We start from the raw sequence: 26,451 nt of genomic DNA, 5'->3' as shown, positions 1-26,451 counted from the left end.
CATTTGATAAAAACGGTTCATCCCAGTTTCCTTCTCTTCTTGCATGTGACTATACTACCTACAGGCACAGTGTGGTCACACGCTTTGGTCATTGATCCGGGAAAGCAACAATGGCAACTGCTCAGATCCGTTTAAAAATGTAAAAAGATAAAAGGAGCCAGAGAATGACAGCTGCCAGTGGCAAGATTCCGCAGACGGTGCAATAACCAGCCCGCTATTGCAATTTGAAATGGCCAATAGCAGGCTGGCTATTGCACCTGCCCACTGCTTGCTGTGCCCTCCTCCCAGCATGAAGGAGAGAGAAAAGGGATCCAACCAACTAATCGATAATGACTATAGTTGATGACTATTAATTGATTAGTGGGTTGCAGCCCTTAATGCAGTTGCACTGCTTGTGTATCCCCCTTTCTGCTAGTATTAAATTGATTCGAGTGGTTGCCATTGCTGCTTTTGCTGGATTTGGTGAAGACTTGCCCACTGCCCCAAGCAAAACCATCTTGAAGAGATCACGTGACCGCTCTAAAATGGATAATTTTACAGCATTCCTTAAATGTTTACTTGAACATCTGGATTGGTGCTGCATTACAAACACTTTAGGTTTGCTAACGTGGCATTTCAGTCTATATTATTGTCCTTGTGTCATTATGTAAATTGTCATTTTAGTATGCCTTAGTTATAGTTACCCTAAAAGGTGTTTGGGTCGTCTGCGTATGCCCTGCTTTGAAGTGACGTGTATTAGAACAGTAGTCTTATCAGAATGTCCTTAGTAGTACTGCTTATTAAGATTTCAATGTGCAGACCTCTAGGTGGTCTAAAAATGAGGGCAGACAAAACTGTAGAATGGTATAGGAATACTATGTAAAAATTACCATTAAAACAAAGCTCCTATCTTTTATCCATTAAGAAATGTCAAGAAATATTTATTTTGTTGTTGTAGAGAGCAGAGGAAGAAAGGACAAAGACAGAGAGAGAGATGATAGAGATCAGGACCGGGAGCCAAGCAGTTCTAGAGAGCACAGAGATGATAGAGAATCTCGCGATGGTCGTGATCGTAGAGACTTGAGAGACAATCGTGATCGAAGAGAAACAAGGGACACCAGAGAAGGCCGTGACACCAGAGATAGCCGGGACTACAGAGATAGTAAAGAAAGCCGTGAGCAGAAAGACTCTCGGTCAGCCCGTGACGCACATGATTACAGAGAGAGGGATAATCGTGACTCGCACCGAAAGGATGATCAGTATGAAGATCGCAGTTACAGAAGAAGCCATGGGAGAGAAGATGCTTCCCGAACGGAAACTCGAAACGAGAGCAGAAATGATTCTAGAAGTGATGCCAGAAATGACCGCAATGGGCGCTCAAGAGTACGCGCTCCTGACCCTCCGGAAAAAGGTAGCTTTTTTAATCTTTCTTTCCTCCACTCGTATTCTAGTATTTTCCTTCAGTAACATTTTATTTCACATTCACGTGCTTGTTCTTTCATATTATTGTACTAAATAAAGCAGTTTGTAGTTTAGCTGCTAGTTTGAGCAGACTCCCTATGTGGAATCTCCCTGCCTCCCTTCAGCATCATGAGCATGCATGCCTATAGAATTCTACTTAAAAATGACCATTCGATCGTACTTGCCTATCCAATCAACAACCAGTTAAGGCAGAACTCTGGGCATAAATAGCCCCACTGCATGGGTCTGGTGCTTGTTTTATTCTAGGGACAAAAAGGAAAAGATATATTTACCTGAACCTTGGAGAAGGCTGGCTGGTACACCAGACCCTGCAGCTTCACTCCCCCTTCTGCTCCAGTGATGGAATGTCCTTCGGCGTCCTCACATCCTATAGGGCCTTAGACCGCCTGAGCAGAGGAGGAGAGAGGGGGCACGGACTGGTCTAGTAGCCAGCTGGCTTTAAGGTTCAGATGAGTGTAACTTTATTTTATTTTTTTATCCCTAGAGGGAAACGAGCACCTAATCCTTGCAGTGCAGGGGTAGCCCCATTGTAGGGGTTTAAGAATATTTATTAGAGGTGCACCGACACCGGTATTTCGGTATCGAGTACCGGAAGTCCCACTCGGGAAGCCAGGCGGCGTGTAATGACTCGCCACCTGGCTTCCCGATTAGCAGGGAAGCCGTCGCTAGGCAAGGAGGAAGCAGGGGGGCTCTGTCTAATGACGCGCTGCCAGGCTTCCTGATAACGGAAGTTTCGGGCTAGGCATCGGAGCATTCGGGGCGAGTATGAGTGCTCGTCCAAATTCTTGGTATCGGCCCCGATGATAGGATCGGTGCATCCCTAATATTTATGCCTCTGGACTAATTCCTAACCTAGCTAAACTATCAACAAATACAGCTAGCCAGCACTTTAAATGTAACAATACATTAAAAAAATACATAAATTCTATTAAGTAAACATCTTTTAAGTGCAGCGCTAAATAAATAATCCAGCGATGAAGGGACCGGGTAGGTTCTGAAACTTTGCTGCGCATGGTGATATGACCCGCTAGAATGAAGAAAAGGATTTCATATTGAAGAAAACTTGGGAGTGCTGGTGACCATTTATTCGGGTGTTTGAGTACCTGGTGGTGCCATCCACGGCCACTTCAGCACCAATCGCCACCACCACGCAATGTATGGGACTTCTCGGTCAGGAGTGCGGTGGGACTCCCTATTGGACCAGATGAGAAGTCATCACTCTAGGTTTTCTTTAGGTTCTTTGCTGTTATGATAATGTTAATGGGTTTTGAACTAATCTATTTCTCAGTAAACAGTTTCCCAAAAATTTTAGGAATATAAAATATCAACAATATCAGTGGCTCCAGTTGTCAGTAAAATGACAACAATCTATCTAAGGCCCGGTTCACACCTGAGCGTTTTACCGCGCGTTCCTACGCTCGGTAAACGCGCAACAGGTGAAAACCCATGTTTGCCTATGGGCATGGTTCTCACCTGCGCGTTTTACCGTGTGGTAAAACGCCATACACCCAAAGTAGTACAGGAGCTTCTTTGGGGCGTATTAACGCTGCATCCATCAGTATACAGCCGGATACACCCTCGGAAACTCGCGTTTGCTGTGTGTTTCTTTTACCGCAAATCGCGTTAAAACCGAGTTTCCAATACGCCAAGGTGTGAAGCCAGCGTAAAAATGTTTCACACTGGATAACATTCCCTTCAATAAAAACAGGTACCTGAATTCTTTAGAGTTGGAGGTGCTATGCACCTGGTAAGGTTTGAAATGCAAATAGACTTCGTGATGTTTACTAATACTGAATTTAATAATACCGTCAAGTACAATTATTCTCTTTGTATCAATAAAACATCAAACAATGTAAACCATATTGGTTACAGAAACTCAGTTTGATAATTAATTCTAACACTCCAATAGCACAAATGCAACATATTAGCCAGTTATTTAACTACAATCATGTAGCAACTTTCTGAGATTAACCGCCTACACCACTTGCATCTATTCATTAATAGGTAAAACAGTGGCGAGAATCGTATTGAGGAGACAAGTGAAGGACTAGAAACTAGGGCTGGTAATGATTAAAATTTTCGTGTTCGATTAATCGAAATGTTTTTTAATCGATTAATTTCGATGAATTATAATGCACATACAGATCCTACTACAATGGCCTATACACATTCAGCACAGTAATTAAGTAATAAAATGTACTAGAATCACACTAATCAAGCACGTTATTAATCTCACGTGCCCCACTCAATACGGTAAGTATTAGCTTAATATTTGAAGTAGCAGCACCTGTCCATTCCATTTCATGTAAGGACCTGATTGCAACATGATATCAGTAAATTTCAATGGGCACATTTCTGGGAGCGAGATGGGGGGGACAGGAGGGGGGGGTTAATGGAGAGCCACATAGTGCATATATACAAGTTTAATATAAGACAGAAGCTTGGTGCTTCTTGTGCAGACTCACTGGCCCAAGTGGCTCCGTCGGCTAACGAAGGGAAGAGGAGTCCGGTGACGTCACGGACATCGACGCCACCGGACTCCCCCCCCTTCTTCTCCGACGGGACTCCCGAAAGCCGGCGGAGAGGTGAGTCTTTTCATTTTCAAAAGAATTTTAATCGATCAAAAAGTTTAACGATTAATCGAGGAATTAATCGTTAATATTCCCCAGCCCTACTAGAAACGAATGAACAAAGTAACCCTGTCCAAATCTACTCCTGCAGGAAGAAGTTAAGGACTGGCATTATGCTAACATTAAGCTTCAATGGAAACAGTTCTTCACTTAGCTCCTTTTAAATTAAATGGGCATTCAAGGAAAAACTATATGACAATATATATTTTAGTAGGGAAAATGATACATTACCACCACATTTCAAAGTTAAAGGAGAACTATGGGGTCAGTGTTTTTCCCCATAGTTCTCCTTGGGGTAACGGGAGGACACAAACTAGCGTCCTCCCGTCACCCTAAGCTCAGTATACCGTGAGCTACAGCTCGCGGTATACTGAGACACCGCACCTGGAGCGGATCCCGACTTAGATGACGGGATCCGCCCAGCTGCGTGAGTGACAGCTGGCTCTGCCTATCTAGAGGCAGAGCCAGCTGTACCCGCCCCCTCCCCCGTCCGTTCCGCCAGTCAGCGCTGGCAGAGCGGGGAGAGGGGAATTCAGCCCCTCCCCCTGTCACGGCAGAGAGCCGTGACAGGATCGAGAGGTGAGGGAGCCCGGTATGTTTTCCCTCACCTCCCGATCTACTGAGCCGACCTGTGACAGTCTCATTGTCACAGGTGGGCTTAGAACTATGACGTGAGTGGAAATCACTCATGTCATAGTTCTCCTTTAAGCACAGATTTGATACTTCTAGGCTTTGTGGTCTGATGGAGGATTAATGGTACAAGCAGCATCCCCTCCATCTGGAGAGATAGGAACCTCTCTTCATTTCTACGTGACAATTTAATAATAAAGATTATAACCCTTATTTTAATTATTGAATCTCTGGCGGTGGTAAGTTGCTTGATTCATGACAATTCATTAAACGTATCAACAAAAGAACTTGTAGTATGATACAAAATAAACAACCTTCCTATAAGACAATTTTTCTAGATTTGAAGACATATATCTAGATATTTGGTTATTTTAGGTGGTTAATTGATATAATAAATTCTGTATAAGATAAAATATATTTTAATTCAACCTTTTGACCCTGTTTTTCTTAAGATTTCTACCAGGTCAGTTTTTAGGACATCTGTCCAAATCATGTCCTTTATTTAAGCAAAACTCAAACTAGTGTGTTCAATTACAATTTAGACAAAGACATTAGTCCAAGGTCTGTGGGCCTTGTGAACAACCTGTTTACTTCTCAGAGACCTATACCTAAGTTGCAATAGTCCCAAGAGTAAATGACAAACATCTCGGATGTGTTCCATTGTCTTCTGTCAAGCTAGTGTACACACTTATTTGGTTTTCTCGTAATGTTTCACACAAGTTCCTTTTAAGTTTGAGATACTTTGGTGACATGATCTCTTTAATTTCATATACATTTTATATCAAAAGTTCTGACATTGCTTCTGTTAGAGGTGATTTGTCTGGACCCTGAGTTATGTAGCAGAGTTGAATTGGTGATATTAAACAATTATCTTCCTTTTTTTTTGTTTCTCTTTTAAAAAAAAAAAAAAACTTCAAGTAAGGGAACTGCATTATGATTTTAGCACTGTCAAAGTACCCAACATTTGTGAGTTCTGACATTGTATACTGCAGTTCTGAGAATTACTGTATTCATGTAATGTTCTTTATAGTCTATATTCATGACAGCTGATCTTGTGTTTTTTTTTTATTAGCTGGTCGTGGAGCAAGAGCCTCCCAGGTTGATAACCACAGTAGCAGCAGTTACCATGACAACTGGGAGTCCAGGAGTAGTTATGCAGATAGAGAACGATATGACAACCGGGAGCAGGGGAGAGATTCTTCATTTGATCGTAGACATGGAGATCGAGATCGTCGAGACAGAGATAGAGGTAAGAACGCTAGTATAAATACTTTCTTTATCGTTTATTAAGGGACACAGGATTAGTAGTTCTGATATTAATGAGTTATACTGCTGCTTTCAGACACTGGCAAAAATAAGTTAAGGCTAGTCCAGTGTGCTAGCCTTAATATGCTTACCAGATATTCCCATTATGAGATACCTAGACGACCTTCTATTGTGGAAACCAACAACTCAAACTCTGACAATCAATGTGATGCCACAATCAATGACATAGCAGACGATGAATCCTGAACCCCCCAGGTGGAACCAACAAATCGCTTGGAGAAAACTGCTCTCCAGATGCAGACATCCTCAGGCAGAAGTAGTGGATACCCGGTAACTTTGTGGTACCAGTATAGCCTGATCTGTGCTTTTCCTCCTTTCTCATCTACGCTGCAGGATTGAGATGGGGAGTGCATTCCAGGCAAACTTGGCTCTGGACTAGCCTATATGGATGTGGTACTCCGACCTGATCAAACTTCTGGCAGACACCCCTTGGGCTCTTACTGATCAACCAGCTCTCCTATATCAAAGTCCAGTTTACCACCTTGCTCCATGGTCTCTGACTTTTAACAGCATGGCTGTCGAAGGTCAGGGCTGGCATCCTTACTATGTAATGGACACATTTTCACAAGGGTAAGGTATTAAGACCTAGAACCACCTCTGATTCTACCTAAAGCAGTTGGGCCTTTCACCTCAAAATGGACTTGTTCTTCTATCTCTGTCTGCCTACATTTTCATCAGGAGAAAACACCTTTCATTGCATAGATGTAGTTTGTGCTGTAGGGGGTTTACCATTCCTGATTGTACCGGTAAAAGGAACTAGCCTTTTGTTCCACTATATCTCAGTGGCTCAGATACATCATTGCCTTTTAAGACCTTAAGGTTAAACAAACTTCCACCTTTTCCTGTTAAGGCCCACTTTCCTAGGTCTGTGAGTGCCTCTTCTGTTATTAGGCGTCATTCAACTTCTCAGATTTGCAAGGCTGAGACCTGGTCTTCTGTTCACATGTTCCCGAAGTCTTACGAGTTGATGTTCATGCCTCATCTGATGCCAGGTTCATGCATTAAATCTTTCAAGTAGCTGGTGAGGTGCAGGCTGTCCTTATTTACACTCCACTTTTAAATTATGTGGGCTTGTTGGTGTTTTGTTTGCTGTGTTTCTCAGCTCTGTTGGGCTGCGAAAGTTCCATAATAACTACTATCCTGTGCCCCTTAAATAACAATAAAGAAAAAACATTTTCTCTATTGTCCATTGAGAGACCCAACTCTAATAATTCTGAGACGTAGGGTTATGCTCCTGCCTCCAGGAGAAATGGACACTAGGCAAAAAAAATAAAAGCCTGCCCCTTTAAGGACATAACCCTTCCCACCTCACACCTGCCAGTTTTGCTTAGTGTCCTCAGGAGAATGAATGTCTCCTTTTACTTTTATTATTTGTTTATTTCGTTTCTTTGTTAAAGGTTCTACTACCAAGAGCTGCTAGTTGATTCATACCAGATATTATTAAATACTAGGAGTCTCTCCAGCTAGCTGACAAAACTGAGAGATTCATATAAGTTAGAGAACTAAGGGGTAACCTTTTTATCTCATAGTTCTCAAGGGTCACGGGAGGACATATACTAACCTCCTCCCGTGACCCAAAGCTCAGTATACACTGAGTGGCCAGATTATTATGACCACCCCATCAGTACTTCGTTGGGCCACGAGATGACTCCATGAGATGAAGTTGTTGGGCCGCCTCGTGACTCCACAAGATGTTGAAAGGTGATGCGAGGAATCTGACACTGCACTGTTGCCCTTCTGTTGTCTTGTACCAGTCTTGCCACTCTCCGTTCTGCCCTAACATTGACTAGTCGCTGACGGCCACAATTCGCACGTTGAGACCCAGATTTTCAGCTGACAGTCCAGTCTTTAAACACTTTAACAACAGATGCTCTTGAACATTTAACAAATTCTGCTGTTTTGCTGTTACTCGCTCCATGGCTCCGAGCGCCAACAATCATCCCACGTTCAAAGGCTGTTAAATCGCGTTGTTTACCCATATCTTCAGAAAAAAATCACTTCTACTGGTAAACTACCTGCTTCCCTTTTTATAATGGTCTGGCCCTCTAGCAACTTCAGCGAGAAATTATAGCTAATTTGCCTACAAACGTCAGGTGGTCATTATAAACTGGCCACTCAGTGTATAGCCAGCTACAGCTGGCTATATACTGAAAACGCCGCAGCCGGGACGGATCCCAACAATGCTGTCGATATCCACTTAGGCAGAGCCTGCTGTTAATCAGCTAGCTATCTAGGCAGAGTCAACTGTGCCTGCCCCCTCTCCCTTCCGTTCCTCCAGTCAGCGCTGGAGGATTGGGGAGGGGGGAATCTCTGCGGGGAGCAGTGACGAATGGTCACGGCTCTTTGCAGGGAAAAGATGGGCAAGTGAGCCACGACGCTATGTGTTTGCTCACTTTGCGATCTATAGAGCCGACGTGCGACAGTTTCAATGTTCTCGAACTATGAGGAGTGAAAAACGCTCACCTCATAGCTCTCCTTTTTAAATACTGGAATTTTGTCTAGTTGTCTTGAAGCAGGTTGTTTCTGGTCTCGCTACGTATGCTTCTTCCTGCGATGGTCCTGTGTTCCTGTTTTTCATCTGTAGTCAGGCCAGTATTATCAAGGGATTCTTATGTCAGGAACAGGGCCATGGAGTCAAGAGTAGTAAATGTTTTTACATAAAGTTTATAATGTTGCAAATTTTGCCTTTTTTTATTTTACTTTTGGCTGTGTGCTTTTTGACTCCTGTTTGGTTAATACTTTTATATGGAGTTTGACTGATTTTTATGTCAATTTCCTGTTGTCTCTTTAAGAGGCTGGGTCTTCGATTTGATGAAGCGCTTGTTTTTAATCTCCTGTGCCAGCATACGTAGTCCATTTTTCTGGTTTCTATCAATGGTGAACGTGGATGGAGCGGTTTCGGCTTGGCTTCCTTTTGGAGAGACCAGAAATTTCCTGTTTTATACTATTACACAGCCATTCTTCAAATATTCTGTCTGCAGCAGGTGGTTGCAGTACCTCATATATTTTTTCCTCACACCAGTCAGGGCCGTGAATTTTATAGTGTGTGAATCTGTCTGAGACAGAATTGTCAGAACAGACTTCCATTTAGTAGGGCACTGTGTTAAAGTACTTTTTTCCTTGCCTACACTGTGTCCTATTGCTGTTTTTATTCAGAAAATTGTGACATTTGTGATTTTTCCATTGGTGTCACTGATGTTTCTGGTTCTTCTAGTAGTCACAAGTGGCCTGTATTGTCAAGGCCTAAACTGAGGTGTTGCTATGGTGACACCTGTGCTTGTTATGCGTCGTGTATAAGTTGGCACAGCGGTAGATCTCCTCTTTAGTTCTGCTCACGCTTACTGGGAAAAACTGATTTTTGTAGTTTTCTCATTAAAGAGCAGCAGTCAGAGATTGGTTACATTGTATGAGCCCCAGGCGCCATTCTTTCCTTCCTTCTTTGATTAAGGAACATAGCACAGATTCGGCTCGTGAATACAATACACCTAAGGTATGTTTGTCATACCATATCATTGATGCCATAACTGGGCTGTGACAGATTTACTCAGCATCGGAAAGTAACGGTTGCCTTCTTAATTCAAACCATGTTTCTCTTTTAAAATTAGAGGATTCTGCTGTTATTTCTACTCCTGCAATTTCTAGTTTAGGGTCACATAAACCTGAGTGTGTCTGCAAGGTTTTTCCACTCATCCTATTCTTGATAGGTTTTAATATGAAGTTTGTGAAATTCCAGAAGGGCAGTTTTTTTCTGGTTCCTGGATACTGCAAATCCCTGTAAAAAAGCACCTCAACCATTATCAACTATGGTCCTTATGACTTTGGCTACTTGGACAAAATCTTTATGTACAGAACAGGTGACTGCTGTGAGACAACAGCTTTCTCCCCTCATTTCCTTACATACAACTGGCAGGTGGTGAGGTAAGTGGGGTTAAGTCCTTTTTGAAGTAGTAGGCTTTTCATTTTTGTTTGCCTTGTATCTATTTCTCCTGGAGGCAGCAGCAGTAACCCTACGTATCAGAATTCTTCAGAGCTGTGTCCCTCAGTGGACTCTGAGAAAAGGAGTTTACGGTAAGAACAAAATCCTATTTGTTTTCAACTGGCAACTTTAATAGGAGCAGTCAATAATTAGTCACATAAACTGCTGCAAGCAGTCTTTTAAAGTACATTTCTTTTTTTATATCTCTATTTTTTTTTTCATATAAGACACAATTACAAACAACAAAAGAAATCCATAATAAAAAATAAAACCTGAAACCTAAATTTCAATATTTTTTTTGATTGACAGATCAAAGACCAACGTCTCCAGCACCTCACAGAGGAAGGAATGATGAGGAGCGTGAAGAAAGAAGAGATGAGCGTAGGGTTGACCGAACAGATGAAAGGAGGGATGACCGAACTAGAGAGCGTGAGCGAGAAAGGGAGAGGGAGCGTGAGAGGGAACAGAGAGAAAGGGAAAGAGAAAAAGAGCGGGAGTCTGAGCGTGAGAGAGTTCGTGAGCGTGAGAGAGAAAAAGAGAGAGAACGTGAAAGAGAACGAGAAGAGCGTGAAAGAGAGAGAGAGCGCGAAAGGGAGCGTGAAAGAGAACGGGACAGAGAGCGTGAACGAGAGAGAGAGCGTGAACGAGAGAGAGAACGAGAGAGAGGCAGAGAACGAGAAAGAGAGCGTCCAAGAGACTGGGATGAAAAGGAGAAAGGAAGAGAAGATCGCAGAGAGAAAAGGGACGATGTACGGGAAGAAAGAAATCCGAAAGATATACATGAAGATAGGAAAACCAAGTAAGTGTCATGCTTTATGTATATTAATCTAATAGGGAAGAGACTGGGTTATGTGACCGTGCCCCTGCCGCCCTCTACAATTCCTGCAGTCTTTAACCAGTTCAGCTCTTCCACCTGTATTCCAAAAGCAATTTTTACATTTCAGTTGAGTTCCTATTGATTCGGCAATAATACTATTGTTATTTAACATGGTGACGTAATATATTGTCCTTTTTTTCATCATTAGTCTTTCCAGAACAGCATGAGAGATCATGACTCCACCCCCAGAGACAAGAAACACAAACATCACATGGACTTTCCTTGGGACACAGACACGGGCTTTCCCAAGGATAGTTCATCTGTATTTGTGTTTTCTTCTCTGAAAGGACACATTCTCTGGGATCTCTGGTGTTATGGGTGGGGAAGCCTGTTTTCTCATGCGTCCAAGATTCAGGGGAATCCAGGACGTCCCCTAGATTCCCCTGAATCTAGGGGGGGTGGGGGGTTAAGTTCTGTGGAACACAGAAAAAGACTTCCATCCCTTGTAGGGGAATTAAAACTGGATGCTTGACTTCTAAGCTCCTGAAGAGTAATAAGCTCCTGAAGAGTTAAGCCCCATTCACACTGCGCGATTCGCAAATCGTGCGATTTGCATTTTGCGCGATATCGCGCAAATGCTTGCATTGAGCAAGCTAGAATCGCGGCAAAATCCGCTCCAAAAAGGGTCCTGCTGTAGCGACGCACGACCCGAGACAGCAGGGCCCTTTGTCCCATTGCCAAGCATTGGAGAGCGATATCGCGCGGTAAATAGCCGCGATATCGCGGGAATTACCGCGCGATAAATCGCTCAGTGTGAACGGGGCCTAAGGGCCTGCCAGACAGGGTAATTAAGACATTTGTGTCCAGTAGATCAGAGGTTATGGGGGCTGTTTATGGAAAACGTCAAAGGTATTTTCAGCTTGGTGTAAAGAGGCAAGCATCTATGAATATTTCCTGTCTTAGATTTCCTACAGTACAGAGTAAACCAGGAGTTGGCAGTCAGCACTCTAAAAGTTCAGATATCTGCCCTCAACATGTTTGTGGAAAAAAGGCAAGCGGTTGATTCTTTGATATGCTGGTTTCTCTATTGTTAGTTTTTAGGGACTCTGTTCTGATGAATTCTAAGACATAGGGTTATGCTGCTGTCTTCTGGAGAAATGATGTAAGAAATTGCTTGTGTGTTACCCTAGATCTTACAAAAAGCATTAGAAATTTGTAAGCCCTCTTAAAGCGGACCTTTACCCCCTTTCCCTAAAAATCACATCAACATGTTGCTCTGCATGTTAATTTAAAACCATCTTACATTCATTAGTTAAACTTTTTTTCATTTACTTGAAAATAGCGTTCATCTACTTCCTTGTACAGTTCTGGCACAAATGATGTAATGTGCCAAAGCATTGCATGTTTGGAAGATTACATCAGCAGAGCATTGCTGGGAGTGCTCATCTGTAATCTCATGGGATCTCAGGGAAAGGCATGTTCCTCCCCTGAGATGATGTGCATGGTCACATGTCTAGTCATATGTGCCAGAAATCCAGGAAGTAAATGGAGATCTAGTAATCTGCCCTTAGTAAACATGGCCACTGCCAGAAGACTGGGAAAGCAAAGGGAAATAAGGTATGCAAAAAATACAAATCCAGCAATAATCTTCAAGTATCTGTAGATTGTCGTCATTACTAAACATTTCTTAAGGTGTGTTTGTTGTTATTTTAAAGATATGGTTAAAGAGCTGCTTTAATACTGCACTTGGGCAAAATGAAAGGCCATCATGCTTCAATGAATACCATTGCTATTTATGGATTAAGCAAGCTGTCAAAACATATTCGGCCATGGGAGGAAATGGGTAGACAGGAAGCAGAGTAGGGCTGAGTTCTTCAGTGGTGTTTTTTTGTTTGTTTAAATCCAGAAATGATTGTAGCACAACAGTCCACCCCACTCCCTTTTGTCTGTTATTTGGTGATCGTGGGATGCCCTCCTCAGAAGCTTCTCACAGCCACGAGTACAATTCAAATGTGTCTTGGAAATGTGAAACTTATTGGTGACGGAGAAGGGGGAAGTATATTCCCTGTAACGTTCCTAACATGTAGAGTCCTGTGTGCGCTTATTAAGGAGAGGGTTACACAGAACTCTGATTATGGTAAACTGTACTTTCTATCTTCAGTGCCTTTTGCAGTGTTTACTGCATAACATTAGTATGTCACTGAATGTGTTTTTTTTTCTCGCCTGAAATTAATCTTTATATTACCCTCTGGGAGACCAGGTCCTGAAACCTTGTATTGCATTTTGTATAATATTTCTTTTTAAGGGCTTTGTACAGAGCAGGGATGCACCGATACTAGTATCGGTATCGGTGCCGATACCGAGTATTTGGGTGAGTACTCGCCCAAATGCTCTGATACCTAGCACGAGTACTTCCTGTATCAGGAAGCCGGGCATCATTACACGCTGCCCGGTTTCCTTGGACGCCAGGAAACGGCTCCATGCTCTCTCGTCACTTGTGATGAGAGAGCATGGAGCCGACTTCCCGGCCAATCAGGAAACCGGGTAGCGTGCAATGACGCGCTGCCAGTCTTCCCAATTGGTCAGGAAGCTAGCAAATCCGGAAGCCGGGCGCCGTGTAATGACGCAGCGCCCGGCATTCTGATTGGCCGGGAAGCCGGCGTCATGCTCCCCCGTCATCTCATTAATCATAATATTAAGAAAGTGACCTTAAAGCATTAGTTTGTATTGCTTTAAAAAAATGTGACCTGTCCCTTTAAGAAAAAGTATCGGTAATTGGTATCTGCGAGTACTTGATCAAAAGTATCGGTACTCGGTCTTAAAAAAGTGGTATCGGTGCATCCCTAGTACAGAGTCTTGGGTCCTTTCACCCAACTTAAAGCTGAACTCTGGGATAAGTATATATTGTCCAAATACGAGGCATCTATAATAGTGCTTAAATCCTGGTGTGCTTTGTGTATTTCTCTCCGATCTTTGTCGTGATCCAGTTTGAAACTTTGCCTCTGTGCAGAAGCTTCATGTAATAAGGACCAGTCGCTGCTGCTTTCTGTCCTTGTACAGGGTGACTGGTCTTGTATACTCCCCACTTCTGTAGTTTTCTGCAAGCAGTCTGAAGTAGGTGGGTCCTTCCCACAGCTCTGCTCTTTGCATAGGCTTTTGTGCAGCACAGTGATGGTGTCTCCTTTACATTCACAAAGTAATATCTGGGTTTATAAAGGCATTTCTTGCAAACAAAGTGGATTTAATGTTCTTGGTAGCTACTAAAGAATAAATAGAAGTTATTTTGCCTGGAGTTCAGCTTTAATAGTTTACATTTATGTGTTTTGGACTATTTATTTAATCCCTTCTACTCTTACAGAAAGCGGCATAGAAATGAAAGCAGTCCAAGTCCACGTCCGTCTCCAAAGCGTCGTAGAGAACATTCTCCAGAGAGCGATACTTACAACAGCGGTGATGAGAAGAGTAAGAATGTATAGATCTTAACAAAAAACTGTTTGTTTTCTATAAAATTGGATTTTAATGAATCTTTCTTGTCGGATGTAGCGGACTCCAAAGCTGCATCCTTAATTGGGGTTCAAGCCTGTGCCATTATGCAAGCAGTCTGCGCAGTAACTACCAGATATACTCTGCAGAGAGGTCATTTACTGCAGCACCTTCAGGCTTATTAGTCATAGATTCTGTTTTTTTATGAGAAATTTTCTCCATCTGGAGAAACGAATCAATGTTTAGACATAGTTGATGCATAATAGACGTAGGCTTTTGAGGTTTCTTAGGCAAACCTTGCATTAGCTTTGAAATGAAAAAAGCTACTGCAACGTTTGCAGTATTTTTTTCATTTCAGTTAGGGCTCTAAATTTCTGGAAGTTTTTGCTAAAAATTAAATCAGTTGCTGAATAACAAACTGACTATGGTGTTTGTAGGATATAATGGTGGACAAAGGGATATGAAAGTTTTACCTGCTTGTTTTCAGAAACCTCAGAAGTTTTATTTTGTTTGGGGGTCCTGCTGATCCAGGGGTGCACATTTTGTATCGCCCAACGCCCTGGACATGCGTTTCTGGGTGTCGGGCAGGTGTTTTTCTTTTATTTATCCTTGCTGTGGCCAAGCCAGCTATCTGGGCAAGTTGTACAGCCACCCAGATAACTTGTAAGTGGCCTGCTTGTCACTCCCCCCACCCTCTCCTCCTCATTCCATGGTCTGTGTCGCCCCACCCATGGTCCATCCTCCCCGCTGTGGTTTTTGTGGTCTCCCGCTCCTCTGGGGGACCTGGGACCACAGCAAATTACTTTAGGATGGAGAGCGGGGAGCAGACCGGAGAACATCTGTTCTCAGATATGCTCTGTGTGAATAGTGAGACAGGAGCACTGTGCTCATAGACTCAGCTGCACAGGAGATCGAGCACAATGCTGTGCTCAAACTCCTGCATTGGAGGTGATTGGTTCCATAAAGAGAACCTGTCACCTCTGAATGCTATCACAGCCAAAAAATTAAAACCAATTAAGTGCTGCCCCCATTTCACTGTGTGCCATATTGTGGTAGCAGGGCAGCAGCGCTCTCTAACACGCACAATGTGCATGAAAGGGTAAGTTCACTTTCCCAAGTAATTTGGAAAAATGGAACTACCCACTCAAATCAGGCCCTCTCTCCCCTACCCCCCTGCTATAGATACCTTTCAGTGAATTATCCTTCCCTTCCCTCAGTACGGGTGTACTATCTGTACCCCATACTGCCGTCTGTGCCATGGATTTTGATTTTTGCTCGCAAATTGCGAGCACTCGTTGGTGTCACCTGACTGCGCTGACCAATGAGAAGCACTTCTTAGCACGGTAAAATACAATTAAATACGGTTTTGGTTAAAATTAAGTAGATTGGGCCCCTGCTTTTAGTCCTTAGACAAGAAGTTTTTTTAAACATTTCCTCACCCCTGTGATCTTCCACATTGAGAGTGCAGTAGATCCAGGAGATGGACCTTCCCAGCAGATTTCCGGGGGCTGTTGCATTTGAACAGAGCATTGTTGAGTGATTTGGGTGGCAGGAAAAAAAAAAGTATGGAGCTCTTGTTTTTTTAGGGTATTTGATTTGCCTGGATTAAAATTATTACAACTAAAAAAAAACCAAAAAACTTTAACCACTTGCTGACCGGGGGGGTTTACACCCCCTTCCTGTCAAGGCCATTTTTCAGTGTTTAGCGCTGCGGTACGTTGACTTGACATTTATTCCGTCATGCAATGCTGTACTGAAATGAATTTTATACCATTTTTTTGGGACAGATAGAGCTTTTATTTGGTGGTATTTAATCACCACTACGGGTTTTTATTTTTTACTATATAATGAAAAAAGTACAGAAAATTTCGGGGAAAAAAAAAACTTTTCCCTTCGTTGTTATAAAACTATTATTATTACCCACATTTTTGGCAAAATATAAAAGACTGGGTCACGTCGGTTAAATAGACACCAAACATGTCAAGCTTTAAAATTGTGTGCGCCCGCAAACTAGCAAAAACTACCAGACCCAAAATTGGCCATAGGCGACGCTTTAAAAGCTTTTACTAAACTTTCTAAAACTCATCAGTTTAGTGTTATCAGTAATTGATGTCCCTAAAATTATTGCTCTCACTGCGACGTTTGTGGCGATATGTAACATGTGCGGCGTAATGGATGCAATCGTCGTTTTCCGCACGTAGGCACACGACGCATGTTTGCATGTGTTTGTGGGGGGCGGGGGACTTAAACATTTTTTACAATTTTTTATTACCTTTTTATGTGACTTTTTCTTTTTTTTTTTTTTAACATGCTTTTAAACCTTTTTTTCACTAAGCTTTATTGCTATCACATAGGGGACTAACAAGCCCCCTTTGTGATAGCCAATTTTCAGTGTCGGGTCCTCTTTATGGAGACATCAGGGGTCTTTAAGACCCCCTAATGTCATCTAGGGACCCCCAGAGAAGCTGATGAAGCTTCTCTCCGGTTTCTGTACCGGAGAGTGACACTGAATGCAGGAAGTGATGTAATACACATCACTTCCTGCATGCCAAAGAGGAGATCAAACAGAGCTCGTGTGCTGAGCTCCGTTTGATTTCCGGCCGCAGAGCTGCTGTGCTTGCACCGGGCACAGCGGAGCTCGAGATCGCCAGCAGCGGCTGCAACGGGGGGGACGGGCGGGCGGGGGGGGGGGGGGGGGGGGGGGGGGGCGCACACCCGCACACATTACAAGCGATCGGGCGTCTCTACAGACGCCAGAACGCTTGTGTGTAAACAGCCATCGCTGTCTGTTTACATTCCAGGCTTATTTCTCGCTTGTGCGCGCCGCCTCGTGGCGGGCAAGAGCGGGGCGGGATGGGACGTTTAAAAACGCCCACCCGCATTCAAGAAGCCGCTGTACGACCATTTAATTAAAACGGCCGGACAGCATGTGGTTAATAAGCCTAGATTATTCCTGCAAACTTACAATAGCATTAGGCAGACACTTATCTCTGTCCTGTCTGCCGCGGCACCACTTGCTTTGTGTCTAGTTGTGAACAGGGTCCCTGAAGTACTGAATGGAGCCAAGTGCCTCCACAACACATATGTGCTCTTTGCTTGCTTGTTTTATTTAATTTATTTTCAGTACTAGGGGATTCTGTTCCCTGTGAAAGCAATAGAGATGTTTGAGTGTTATGCAGCCATGTTGGTGGAGGTTGGGGTTTTAAATGTAATTAACAATTTCGAGTAATAGTGTGCAGAGCAGCATGATACCAGTTTTGACAAACAGTTGGGACATTTACTTTCAAAAAAGTGTTTTCATACCTAAATGTTTAATATTTAAAGAACCATTACTGTAAAATGTTTGATTTTCCAATATCCTTCTTTTCTGGTACCTAGCTGTCTGTTTTGATGTGTCAGACTCCTTCACCTTGCTGGACAATTTTTAGCATGCGAGAATGGTGGAGATTAGTGGGCTAACATATAGGACTGTTGGATCTTCACACTTGGAATGCTGTTTGTCTTTTGCTCGTAACTAAATCATTTTGTTTTTAAGGACTTTATTTTTATTTTTTTCTTAATCAGATGAGAAACATAGGCTGCTAAGTCAAGTTGTCCGACCCCAAGAATCTCGTGCTCTAAGCCCTGCACATGTTTCTGAAGAAAGACCATCTCGCTGGAAAGAAGATGAACGCAAGCCTGATAGAAAAGAGGTTTCCAGGCGATTTGAGGAGCCAGAAGTCAAAGAGCGAGTATCTGCATCAGAAAAACTGAGAGAGCACTTGGTGGTAGATACTGAAAGCTCAAAGACAAAAGACATTGATAGCACAATGCAACATAAGCAAGAAGAAAGAGAGGTTTCTGATAAACTGCATGATGACAAAACCAAGAAGAAAATGCTAAAGAAAACTGTAAAGAAAAAAAAAGATGAAGAGATTGTAGCTGAAAAAAGTATTGTTGAATCTCCAAAAGAAGAAGTGAAAGTCTTTTCACCCAAGAAGGTTCAAAAAAAGAAGAATCTGGAGAAGAAGCGAAAGAAGGGCGATTCTGAGGTCTCTGATGAAGAACTTGTGCAACCCGGTAAGAAAAAGAAGGGCCCCAGGACACCACCAGTTATAGTGGCTCCAGTTCCTGCAGTTGCAGCAGCAGCAGCTCCAAAAGAGGAACTTCCTGAGGTGTTGCCAGAAAAATTGCCTGCTGAACCCATCCAAACCACATTCAGTGACTGGTCAGATGAGGATGTACCAGAAAGAAATGAAGCTATAATTCCAGATAAAATCACAGAGGAGCCTATCAAAAAGCCAGCGAAACTCAAAGTGGAGAAAGAGGATTCCAGACCTACACCTGTGGATGAGCCACCAATTCGTAAGATTGCTGAACAGAAACGTAGCAGTAGTATATCTAGTAACCAAAGTCGCACCTCCAGCCGCATCCGATCTCCGTCTATTGACTCTGTTCACCGCAGTGGAGATGATCCCGCTGCCAGAAGGAAATTGTTACACGCAGGCTCTAAAGACAGAGAACGAACCAAAAGCAATGAGCCCTCTGGGGAACGCAAGTCTAGAATTGATCAGCTTAAAAGGGGAGAACCCAGCCGCAGCACTTCATCAGGTAGATCCCTTATTTCTTTCCTTAACTGTTGTGTTTAACTGAACAGCCTAGCATACGTCAGTCAAGCACATCTGTTTTGCCTTTTATTCATCAGCCTTCTGTGTATCTCAATTAATCTTGCTGTCTTCAATATTTTTTTTTTCATAAGAGTAGTGAGAAATAATTCTGACTCTAAAAAGAACACAAGTATTTGTTAAATAGTCACTTCACCCAGATCTGTCATTTTAGTTAATGGGAGTTTGTAGCTGAATTGCCCACTGGATTCTAATTCCTTTTAGGGATCAAATGCATGATTCCCTGCTGGAATTCTAAATTTACCTTTCTCAGCCATTGAGACCTTGCTGTTTGAGTCCCTGATTGTACAAGAGCTTGCGAGTGATTCTTCCGACCAGTACGTATGCCTGACTGAGATACCAGTTCTCGGTGTACTGACCCTCCAGTATGTAAAACCTGTTATAAATGGAAATATGTTCTTCAAGGAAACATGAGCTACAAAGTAGTATTGTAAGCACCTTGTTCTGGTATAACAAGGCGATAGACTGTATTTTCCAGTAGATTATGTATTGGTAAACCTCTGGCTCATGTTAAAATGCTTATGATCGTTTCCTGATGTTAAGTATATAATTGTAAAGCTCTAACTTGTGCATTCCACATACAGGACATGCGGTCGCGTTGCAGCCACACATCTCAACACGGCATCCAGGTGTGTAGTACCTCACTAGGCCACTAGGGAGAGCATTGCACATGGACAAAAAACTCCATGTGGGCCTTGTAGATTATACAAATATAATACTTTGTTTATCATACCCTAATGTCTAAATATGTGCCTAAAATAATGCTAAAATATGCTTAAACAATTTATTATCAATACCTTTTAAATGTTTAATGATGTGCCTGAATTAATGGCCACAATAAAGTACTTGACATCGGTAGTAAGTGCATTTTTAGTAACCATTATCTGTATTGGACTTGCTCAGAAAAGGTTTTAATAGTTTGGTGGTCAGTGGCTGTGAAGTGATCTACAGTTTTCGAAAGCTATCTGAAGGTGCAGATTGCTTGTGTTACTACAGAGTAATTAGGAGGCTTCTAGGGAAAGGAATGAAGCAGTGTGGTATTTTACACCATGCTTGGACTTTTTGCAATGTTTGGATTTCTTTCTTTTCCATTGAAAGACATTGAAAGTGTTTAACCTTTGGGTTATGCTACTGCCTTCAGGATACTTGAACACTGGTTAATGAAAAAACTATCCTGAAAATCCTACTACCACAAGCATGCCTTAGTTTTTTTGTTTTTGCTAGTGTTCTTGGAGAATAGACATCTGCTTTAGCTCTGTTAAAGACTAACCTATGTTTGCTAGCACTTTTTTAACTTCAATTATTTTTCCTAAATCAAAACTCTTCTCTACATTGCTCCCTGAGCTTTATCTCTTCAATTACAGCTATCTAGTATGGTTATCCTCAATCTGGCTTTTGGCGCACTGCGCCTGTACCCCGCTGGACTGCCTGTTGCAGGGATTTAGCACGGCCAGGAGTTTTACTGCCTTGCCGCCTCCTGTGTCTCACCTCCAACCTTTCTGTGTCTGTGCATAGATTAGCAGATCTCCACCGAACCTTTTTGGGTTTTCTCAATCAAAGTGTCATTGACTCTGTTCCTGTGGTAGAATGGTTTCAGGAGTTTGTTTTTTTTCCAACCTAATCACCGTTCCCAAACTCCTGGGTTTCTTTCATCTTGGTTCTCAAAGTTTTGAATGTCTGCATTCGCATCCAAAAATTTGCATGAAAATCTACCAAACCTGGCATCGCCTCTTTTTTTACCAGGGGAATCTTCTGACGTCTGTGGACATTGAGGATTCCTGCCTTAGGTCCCATCTTTCCAACGCATCATCGATTCCTGCACTTTGCTATGGGATCCCAGCACTACCAGTTTGTGGCCTTGTCCTTCGGCCTCTTGTCCGGACTTCAGGTATTCCCTAAGGTGTTGGCTCCAGTATTAGAATATTAGATGGGCCAGGTATAAGCAGAAAACAAAATAATGTGCTGTATAACCGTAATAGGGACTTCCTTACAACTCCCCAATCTATAGTAAGTGATTGTATAAGTTAGAACACCAGACTAATATTGTTAGAGTAGCAAAATGTGATGTAGTACAGTACCAGTAACACCAAGACGCCCAGAAGTTAAAACGGGTATCCTTTGTAGCAGAGGACCAGGTTGTCCCTAGCTTGGTGGGTAAGAAATAAAGCCCTGGAGTCAGAACCCTTACCATGGATGCTAACCTGTTGGACTGGTAAGGAGTCCTGGGCACCCTGTCAGTGGAATCTCATCCCCCGATCAACGTCCTGAAACTTGTGTTATTTGGCTCTGTCTGCAGTGTTGGGCCTTTCTTCTAGAGGGTCATCCCATCTGGATTTAGCCAGACAACACAGACATACTTCCCTTCGTGTGGGGCTTGGACGTCCACCCCAGCATTTTCTTTCTACAGCTGGATCTGGATCAGTGTTGTGCTCAGCACTATTAAGGGTTAGATTACTGTTTTTGCTGGGTTTTTTTTTTTTTTTTTTTTGGCCTCTTGGCCTCTCACTTCCTGATGAAGCCCATTAAAGACTTTCTCTACTCTCACCCACAAGGGTGTTTTTTCTTGTAGCCATCACCTTTGCAAGTGTCTGAATTGGCCACCTAATCCTGCAAAAAAACCTTGGATTTGCAAGGATGGTGTTGAGCACAGATCCTTATTACCAAAAGTAGTCCCTTCGGCAAATGTGTGCTATAGTTCACCAAAATTACATTTCCCTCCCATTGTTTTGTTTATGGTTTTGGGATGTGCGCGCTTTGCCATTCTTAATTGCCCCTGATAGGGTGCACTGCCTTCTCATTACACCACTTATGGTCTCACCCTTTCCTGCCAAGGCACACTACTATTTCTGTGAGCATTTCTTGGACTTTTTGTCTTCCAGCAACTGTTTCCCAGATTTGCAAGGCTGCAACCTGTTTTTTTTTGTTTTAAATTCTACCAAGTGGACGTTGCAGCCTTTTCTAATGCCAGCGTTGGAGGTAAGGTCCTTCTTCAGGCAGCTCTTTGAGCTGCAGGCAGTGCCCAGTACTATTGTTTTCTTGGGCCTCTTTCCTGTGTTGCCCACCCATCAGTTGTACTGTTTTTGGATGACTCGAAGGTTAAAGATTTCCCGGGTTCCTCAATGGACGAAAAGGATTTTTATACCAACTGTGAAATCCATTGAGGGACACAGATCCCCGCTATCTGATTTTATAATCATGCTTTCTGTACTGTTTTGCTACACTAATGAGGCATGCTGCTTGTAGGGGCGGTTATCCTGGACTGGCCTACATTTTCTTTTGTTTGCCAATCCAATCCTCCTGTAGGCGACAGTAAAGCATGAAGGTAAAAAACTTCCTGTCTCTCTCTAGGGACTTCAAGAAAAAGATTTTATTGTGGGTTCAAAAATCTTATTTTCTTGGGCATGCCTGTTAAACTGTTACACTGGACCTATTCATATTACTGTATTTTTCGCTCCATAAGACGCACTTTTTTTCCCCCCAAAAGGAGGGGGAAAATGTGCCTGTGTCTTATGGAGCGAATCCCGACGCCCGAGACATGCAGTTTCGGGCGCCGTCGAGTAGTAGGAGCCACTGCTCGTTTAATACGAGTGATCTAATGAGATCACTTGTATTAAAACCGAGCGGCGGCGGCGATCAAGTTCAGCAGCAGGAGCCACTGCTCGTTCAATACGAGTGATCTAATGAGATCACTCGTATTAAAACCGAGCAGCGGCGACGATCGAGATCACCATAGAGCAGACGAAGAACGGACGTTCTTCGTCTGCTCTGTGTGATCACTGAGACCGTGGCGCTGTAATCACAGTGCCACCTGTCTCAGCGGTCACTAACTGCAGCTTCTGTCACAGCTTCTGTCATAGAAGCTGTGTCAGAAGCTACAGTCTGTCGAGTGCTCCATAAGGCGCGCCGGACCTCCCTGCGTCCTATGGTCCGGTGCGTCTTATGGGCCGCAAAATACGGTACTTACTCTTGTTACAATGGAGAGAACCTATTTTAAAAGGTCTATTTGTGAGGTTGATCACCAATGGATAAAAGTACCTGTAAATCTAGTGGGGATAAAACACGCGCGCGCACACATGCACGTACGTCCCTTTTTAGGATTTCAATTGAGCAGTGGTGTCTCCAGTCATGTTCCGGAGAAGAGGACTGGTAATGCAGGTAACACCCTTTAGTATGGAGCTAAACAGTGGTATTGTGTGGAGTGGAGAATGTCAGAGGCCTTCTTACCAAAATCCTGGAAAAATGTCTAATCATATTAAATCAAAATTCACTAATAGTTTAGCAGAGTGATTAAATATAATAACATACAAGTTAATCTGTTAAGATTAATAGAGTCAATCTAAGGAAAGGCGTCTCCTCCAGAATAGTTTTCTTTATGCATTTTAATTTAGCAATCCAGTTTAAAGTTTTGTATATTTTAATTTTTCTAATGAAATGTTTTAGAAGGCTTCCATTTCCTGTGTGCTTTACATTTATTGCTAACAGATGGTACTAACCCCCTCATACAGGTCTGCTTTCTGGATTGGGAGTCATTTTAGCATACGGTTTGCACATTGTCATGGGCTCAGGTAATCCTGTAAATAATGGAGCAAGAGCGCAGCCCCGGTAAACTGTTGTTTGTTTCTCACAGTGATATGCATGTGGAGTTGAACCGAAAGTTAAGTAATGTTTGTTCTGTTCATAGATTGCGGGGACTCTCGGAGTCATAGCTCTCGAAGAAGTTCACCCGATTCTGATCGTCAGGTACATTCAAGATCTGGATCGTTTGACAGCCGTGAAAGAGCCCCTGACAGAGATCGATACGAGCATGATCGGGAAAGAGACCGTGACAAGGACCGTGATCGTGAAAGGAGGGATGTTAGGCCACGAGACTGGGATAGAGAAGCTGATAAAGACTGGCTAAGAAATAGAGATCGAATAAGAGATCGTGAGAGAGACCGAGAAAGAGACAGAAGGCGAGATGTGGAAAGAGAGAGAGAGAAAATAATTCCTGACAGTATGGAGAAGGAAAGAACTAAATTTACTGATGTCCCCACAACGACAGAACAGAAACGAAGTGACATTAAAGAGAGGGACAATGACAAAGGCTTTGAGTCTTCCAGCCGAAACAACTCTTCTCTGGACAAAGGGGATAGAGACACTGAAAACGCACAAGATGTAATTGCTAGTCGTAAAACCGAAAAACCTGAAAATGTTGAAGGTAAGTTCAAATATCAATTTAGAAGATTGAAAGGATGTTTGTGAACCAATATTCTGTCATTTCAGTGTATAAAGGAAAATGCATAAAGCAGTAAAAAAAAAAAAAATAACAATCTAATTTAGATAAATCTAAAATTCCTTGGGACCCAGATGAGACGCCTGTAGTGTAGTAGAGGAAGGAAAAAAGATAAACACGGATAGAAGAAATCAGCTAGTCAGAGGGGAGTAAGGACAGGTAGCATGAGAAGTGAAAATGGAGGAGGGAAATGCAGGGATTTATTCACTTGGCTGACCAAATTGTCCTACAAGGAAAGCATAATACTTTTAGATATTTGCTCAAAACTAGGTGGATTATACACAGATTATCGACCCAAGGCTCCCAGCTCTTAGAAATTGTCAAATGTAAAATGTGACTTGAAAGTAAGCTGTACGGAATGACGGCCAACAAAAATGTATCTGTTCTGCCTAAGAAATGATTTAAGAACTGGACCTCTTGGCATTTATATTTCCAGTTGTCTCAATCCCCCCCACACCCCCCAAATTTTAAGTATAAGCTAATCAAGCAGTAAAACGGGTGTTACGAGTAGATATCGGGTGCCCTATAGGTTAGACTGAGCGAACATGGGGATGATGTATAAACTCAATATAAATGCAAAAGTGCTACCTCTTTGGCTACCATTTTTTAATTGTTTTATAACCCACAGGAGACCAGTCCTCTAAGCTTGTTGAGGATCATTCTGATGATTCTGTGGCTGGGGAAGAGTATGAGCCAATCAGTGATGATGAGCTGGATGAGATTCTAGCTGATGATGCTGAAAAGAAGGAAGACCAGCAGGATGATGAAAAGATATCTGGTAATTTAGTTGTGCAAGTATGTGCATGTTTTGGTGCAAAGCCTTTACCACTCTTAAGTAAAAAAAACTAAAAACACATGGCTTGCAAATGTGAACATTTTGTAGTTTATATGATTGACATTTAATATCTAATATATACTGTACTTTTGATTATGTTGAAATGGATTGTTGTCTTTTTGTACAGATCCTTTGGCTCTAATTGATGTAGACTGGTCTAGTCTAATGCCCAAACAGGCAAAGGAACCTCGTGAATCTGGTGCTGCCCTCTTGAAATTCACACCTGGTGCTGTGTTACTACGTGTTGGTGTTTCAAAACGTTTAGCTGGGCTTGACCTGTTCAGTAAAGTGAAAGAAACCTGCCAGCAAGCTGTAGAGAAACCTCGTGGCAAGTATTATTTTTTTATTTTTACTTTTTAAGCTCGACTCTTGGCACTTCATAAATTTTAAACATTGTATGCCCTTAACTTATCCATAATATGATACTTGTTTTCTCCTGTCAATGATCTAAAAGAAAAATACTTGCCGTACCCCAGAGTCTTGCAGCAGCCAGTGCTCCAGTCGTGTTCACGCCCACCTGCAATATGGGTGTGCATTCAATGCCATCATGTACAATGATGGCCCCTGGTCCTGCTTTGTACATCATGATGCATATGAGAGGGATGGGACACAAAGAGTCTTGAGACTGGCAAAAGGGGCTTCGTTGGACTAGTTCTCACTTACCAGAGCTGGTGTGCAGCACCATGGAATAATTCTGCGTTAGATAAGCCCCTTGATGAGATTAGTACAATATATTTAATCAGGGGGTGGAACGTTTTATAATGGAAATGTGTTACTATGTGCCTTGTTCGCCCCACAATGTGTTTTTGATGTGTGATGCTGCTCTATTTGTGTTTTTGGTACTAATTGAATAACTCTAATTTATTTAGAAGCAGAAAACTTGTTTGAACATGAGCTGGGAGCTCTAAACATGGCTGCGCTGCTCAGGAGGAGGGAGAGAGCTGGCTTACTAAGTAATCTTGGGCCCTGCTGTAAAGCTCTGTGTTCTCGAAGGGACTTGACGATTCGCAAGCAACTTGTACAAAATGAAAAGGTAAGGAATTATGATTGTTTTATATAGATATAAAAACAGATGTACATTTTACACAGATGTAAAAATACAAGTGTTCTGCATGTCTAAGGTAATTGCACATGTACTACCGACAAAGCAAAAACAAAATGTGTGTGTTTATATATGTATATATATATATACAATACTGCTGACTTGAAGAAGAGGTTAACTCTCGAAAGCTTGTCTCTTATACATTTTGTTAGTCCAATAAGAAAGGTATCATCGCATACTACAATACTCAGTTTTGGTTTTATCACATTTTCTCTAGTGGACTAATAGGGCTTACCCATTTGCATTAATATATAT

The 26,451-nt window shown here is 42.4% G+C and overlaps 1 protein-coding gene across 5 annotated transcripts in view; it reads left to right on the top strand.

Annotated features, from left to right (window-relative positions):
- The window catches only part of ZC3H13 (zinc finger CCCH-type containing 13), a 54,370-nt gene that overhangs the window by 23,742 nt on the left and 4,177 nt on the right, over nucleotides 1–26,451 (top strand). For 3 of the 5 annotated variants that reach the window (XM_018565299.1, XM_018565298.1, XM_018565296.1), the window contains 9 exons: nucleotides 938–1,390; nucleotides 5,794–5,970; nucleotides 10,333–10,822; nucleotides 14,199–14,302; nucleotides 17,888–18,913; nucleotides 23,669–24,184; nucleotides 24,888–25,037; nucleotides 25,222–25,422; nucleotides 25,964–26,127. In XM_018565299.1, the coding sequence (XP_018420801.1) occupies nucleotides 938–1,390; nucleotides 5,794–5,970; nucleotides 10,333–10,822; nucleotides 14,199–14,302; nucleotides 17,888–18,913; nucleotides 23,669–24,184; nucleotides 24,888–25,037; nucleotides 25,222–25,422; nucleotides 25,964–26,127 (3,281 nt within the window). Of the gene's footprint in view, nucleotides 1–937; nucleotides 1,391–5,793; nucleotides 5,971–10,332; nucleotides 10,823–14,198; nucleotides 14,303–17,887; nucleotides 18,914–19,571; nucleotides 19,617–23,668; nucleotides 24,185–24,887; nucleotides 25,038–25,221; nucleotides 25,423–25,963; nucleotides 26,128–26,451 lie in introns of all 5 variants that reach the window. The other 2 variants (XM_018565295.1, XM_018565294.1) reach the window with 1 other exon arrangement.

This window comes from Nanorana parkeri, unplaced genomic scaffold (assembly GCF_000935625.1).
Source record: "Nanorana parkeri isolate BGI_ZX_2015 unplaced genomic scaffold, ASM93562v1 scaffold829, whole genome shotgun sequence".
In the NCBI taxonomy this organism is placed as follows: Eukaryota; Metazoa; Chordata; class Amphibia; order Anura; family Dicroglossidae; genus Nanorana; species Nanorana parkeri.
This window is presented reverse-complemented; position numbering and strand designations above follow the sequence as displayed.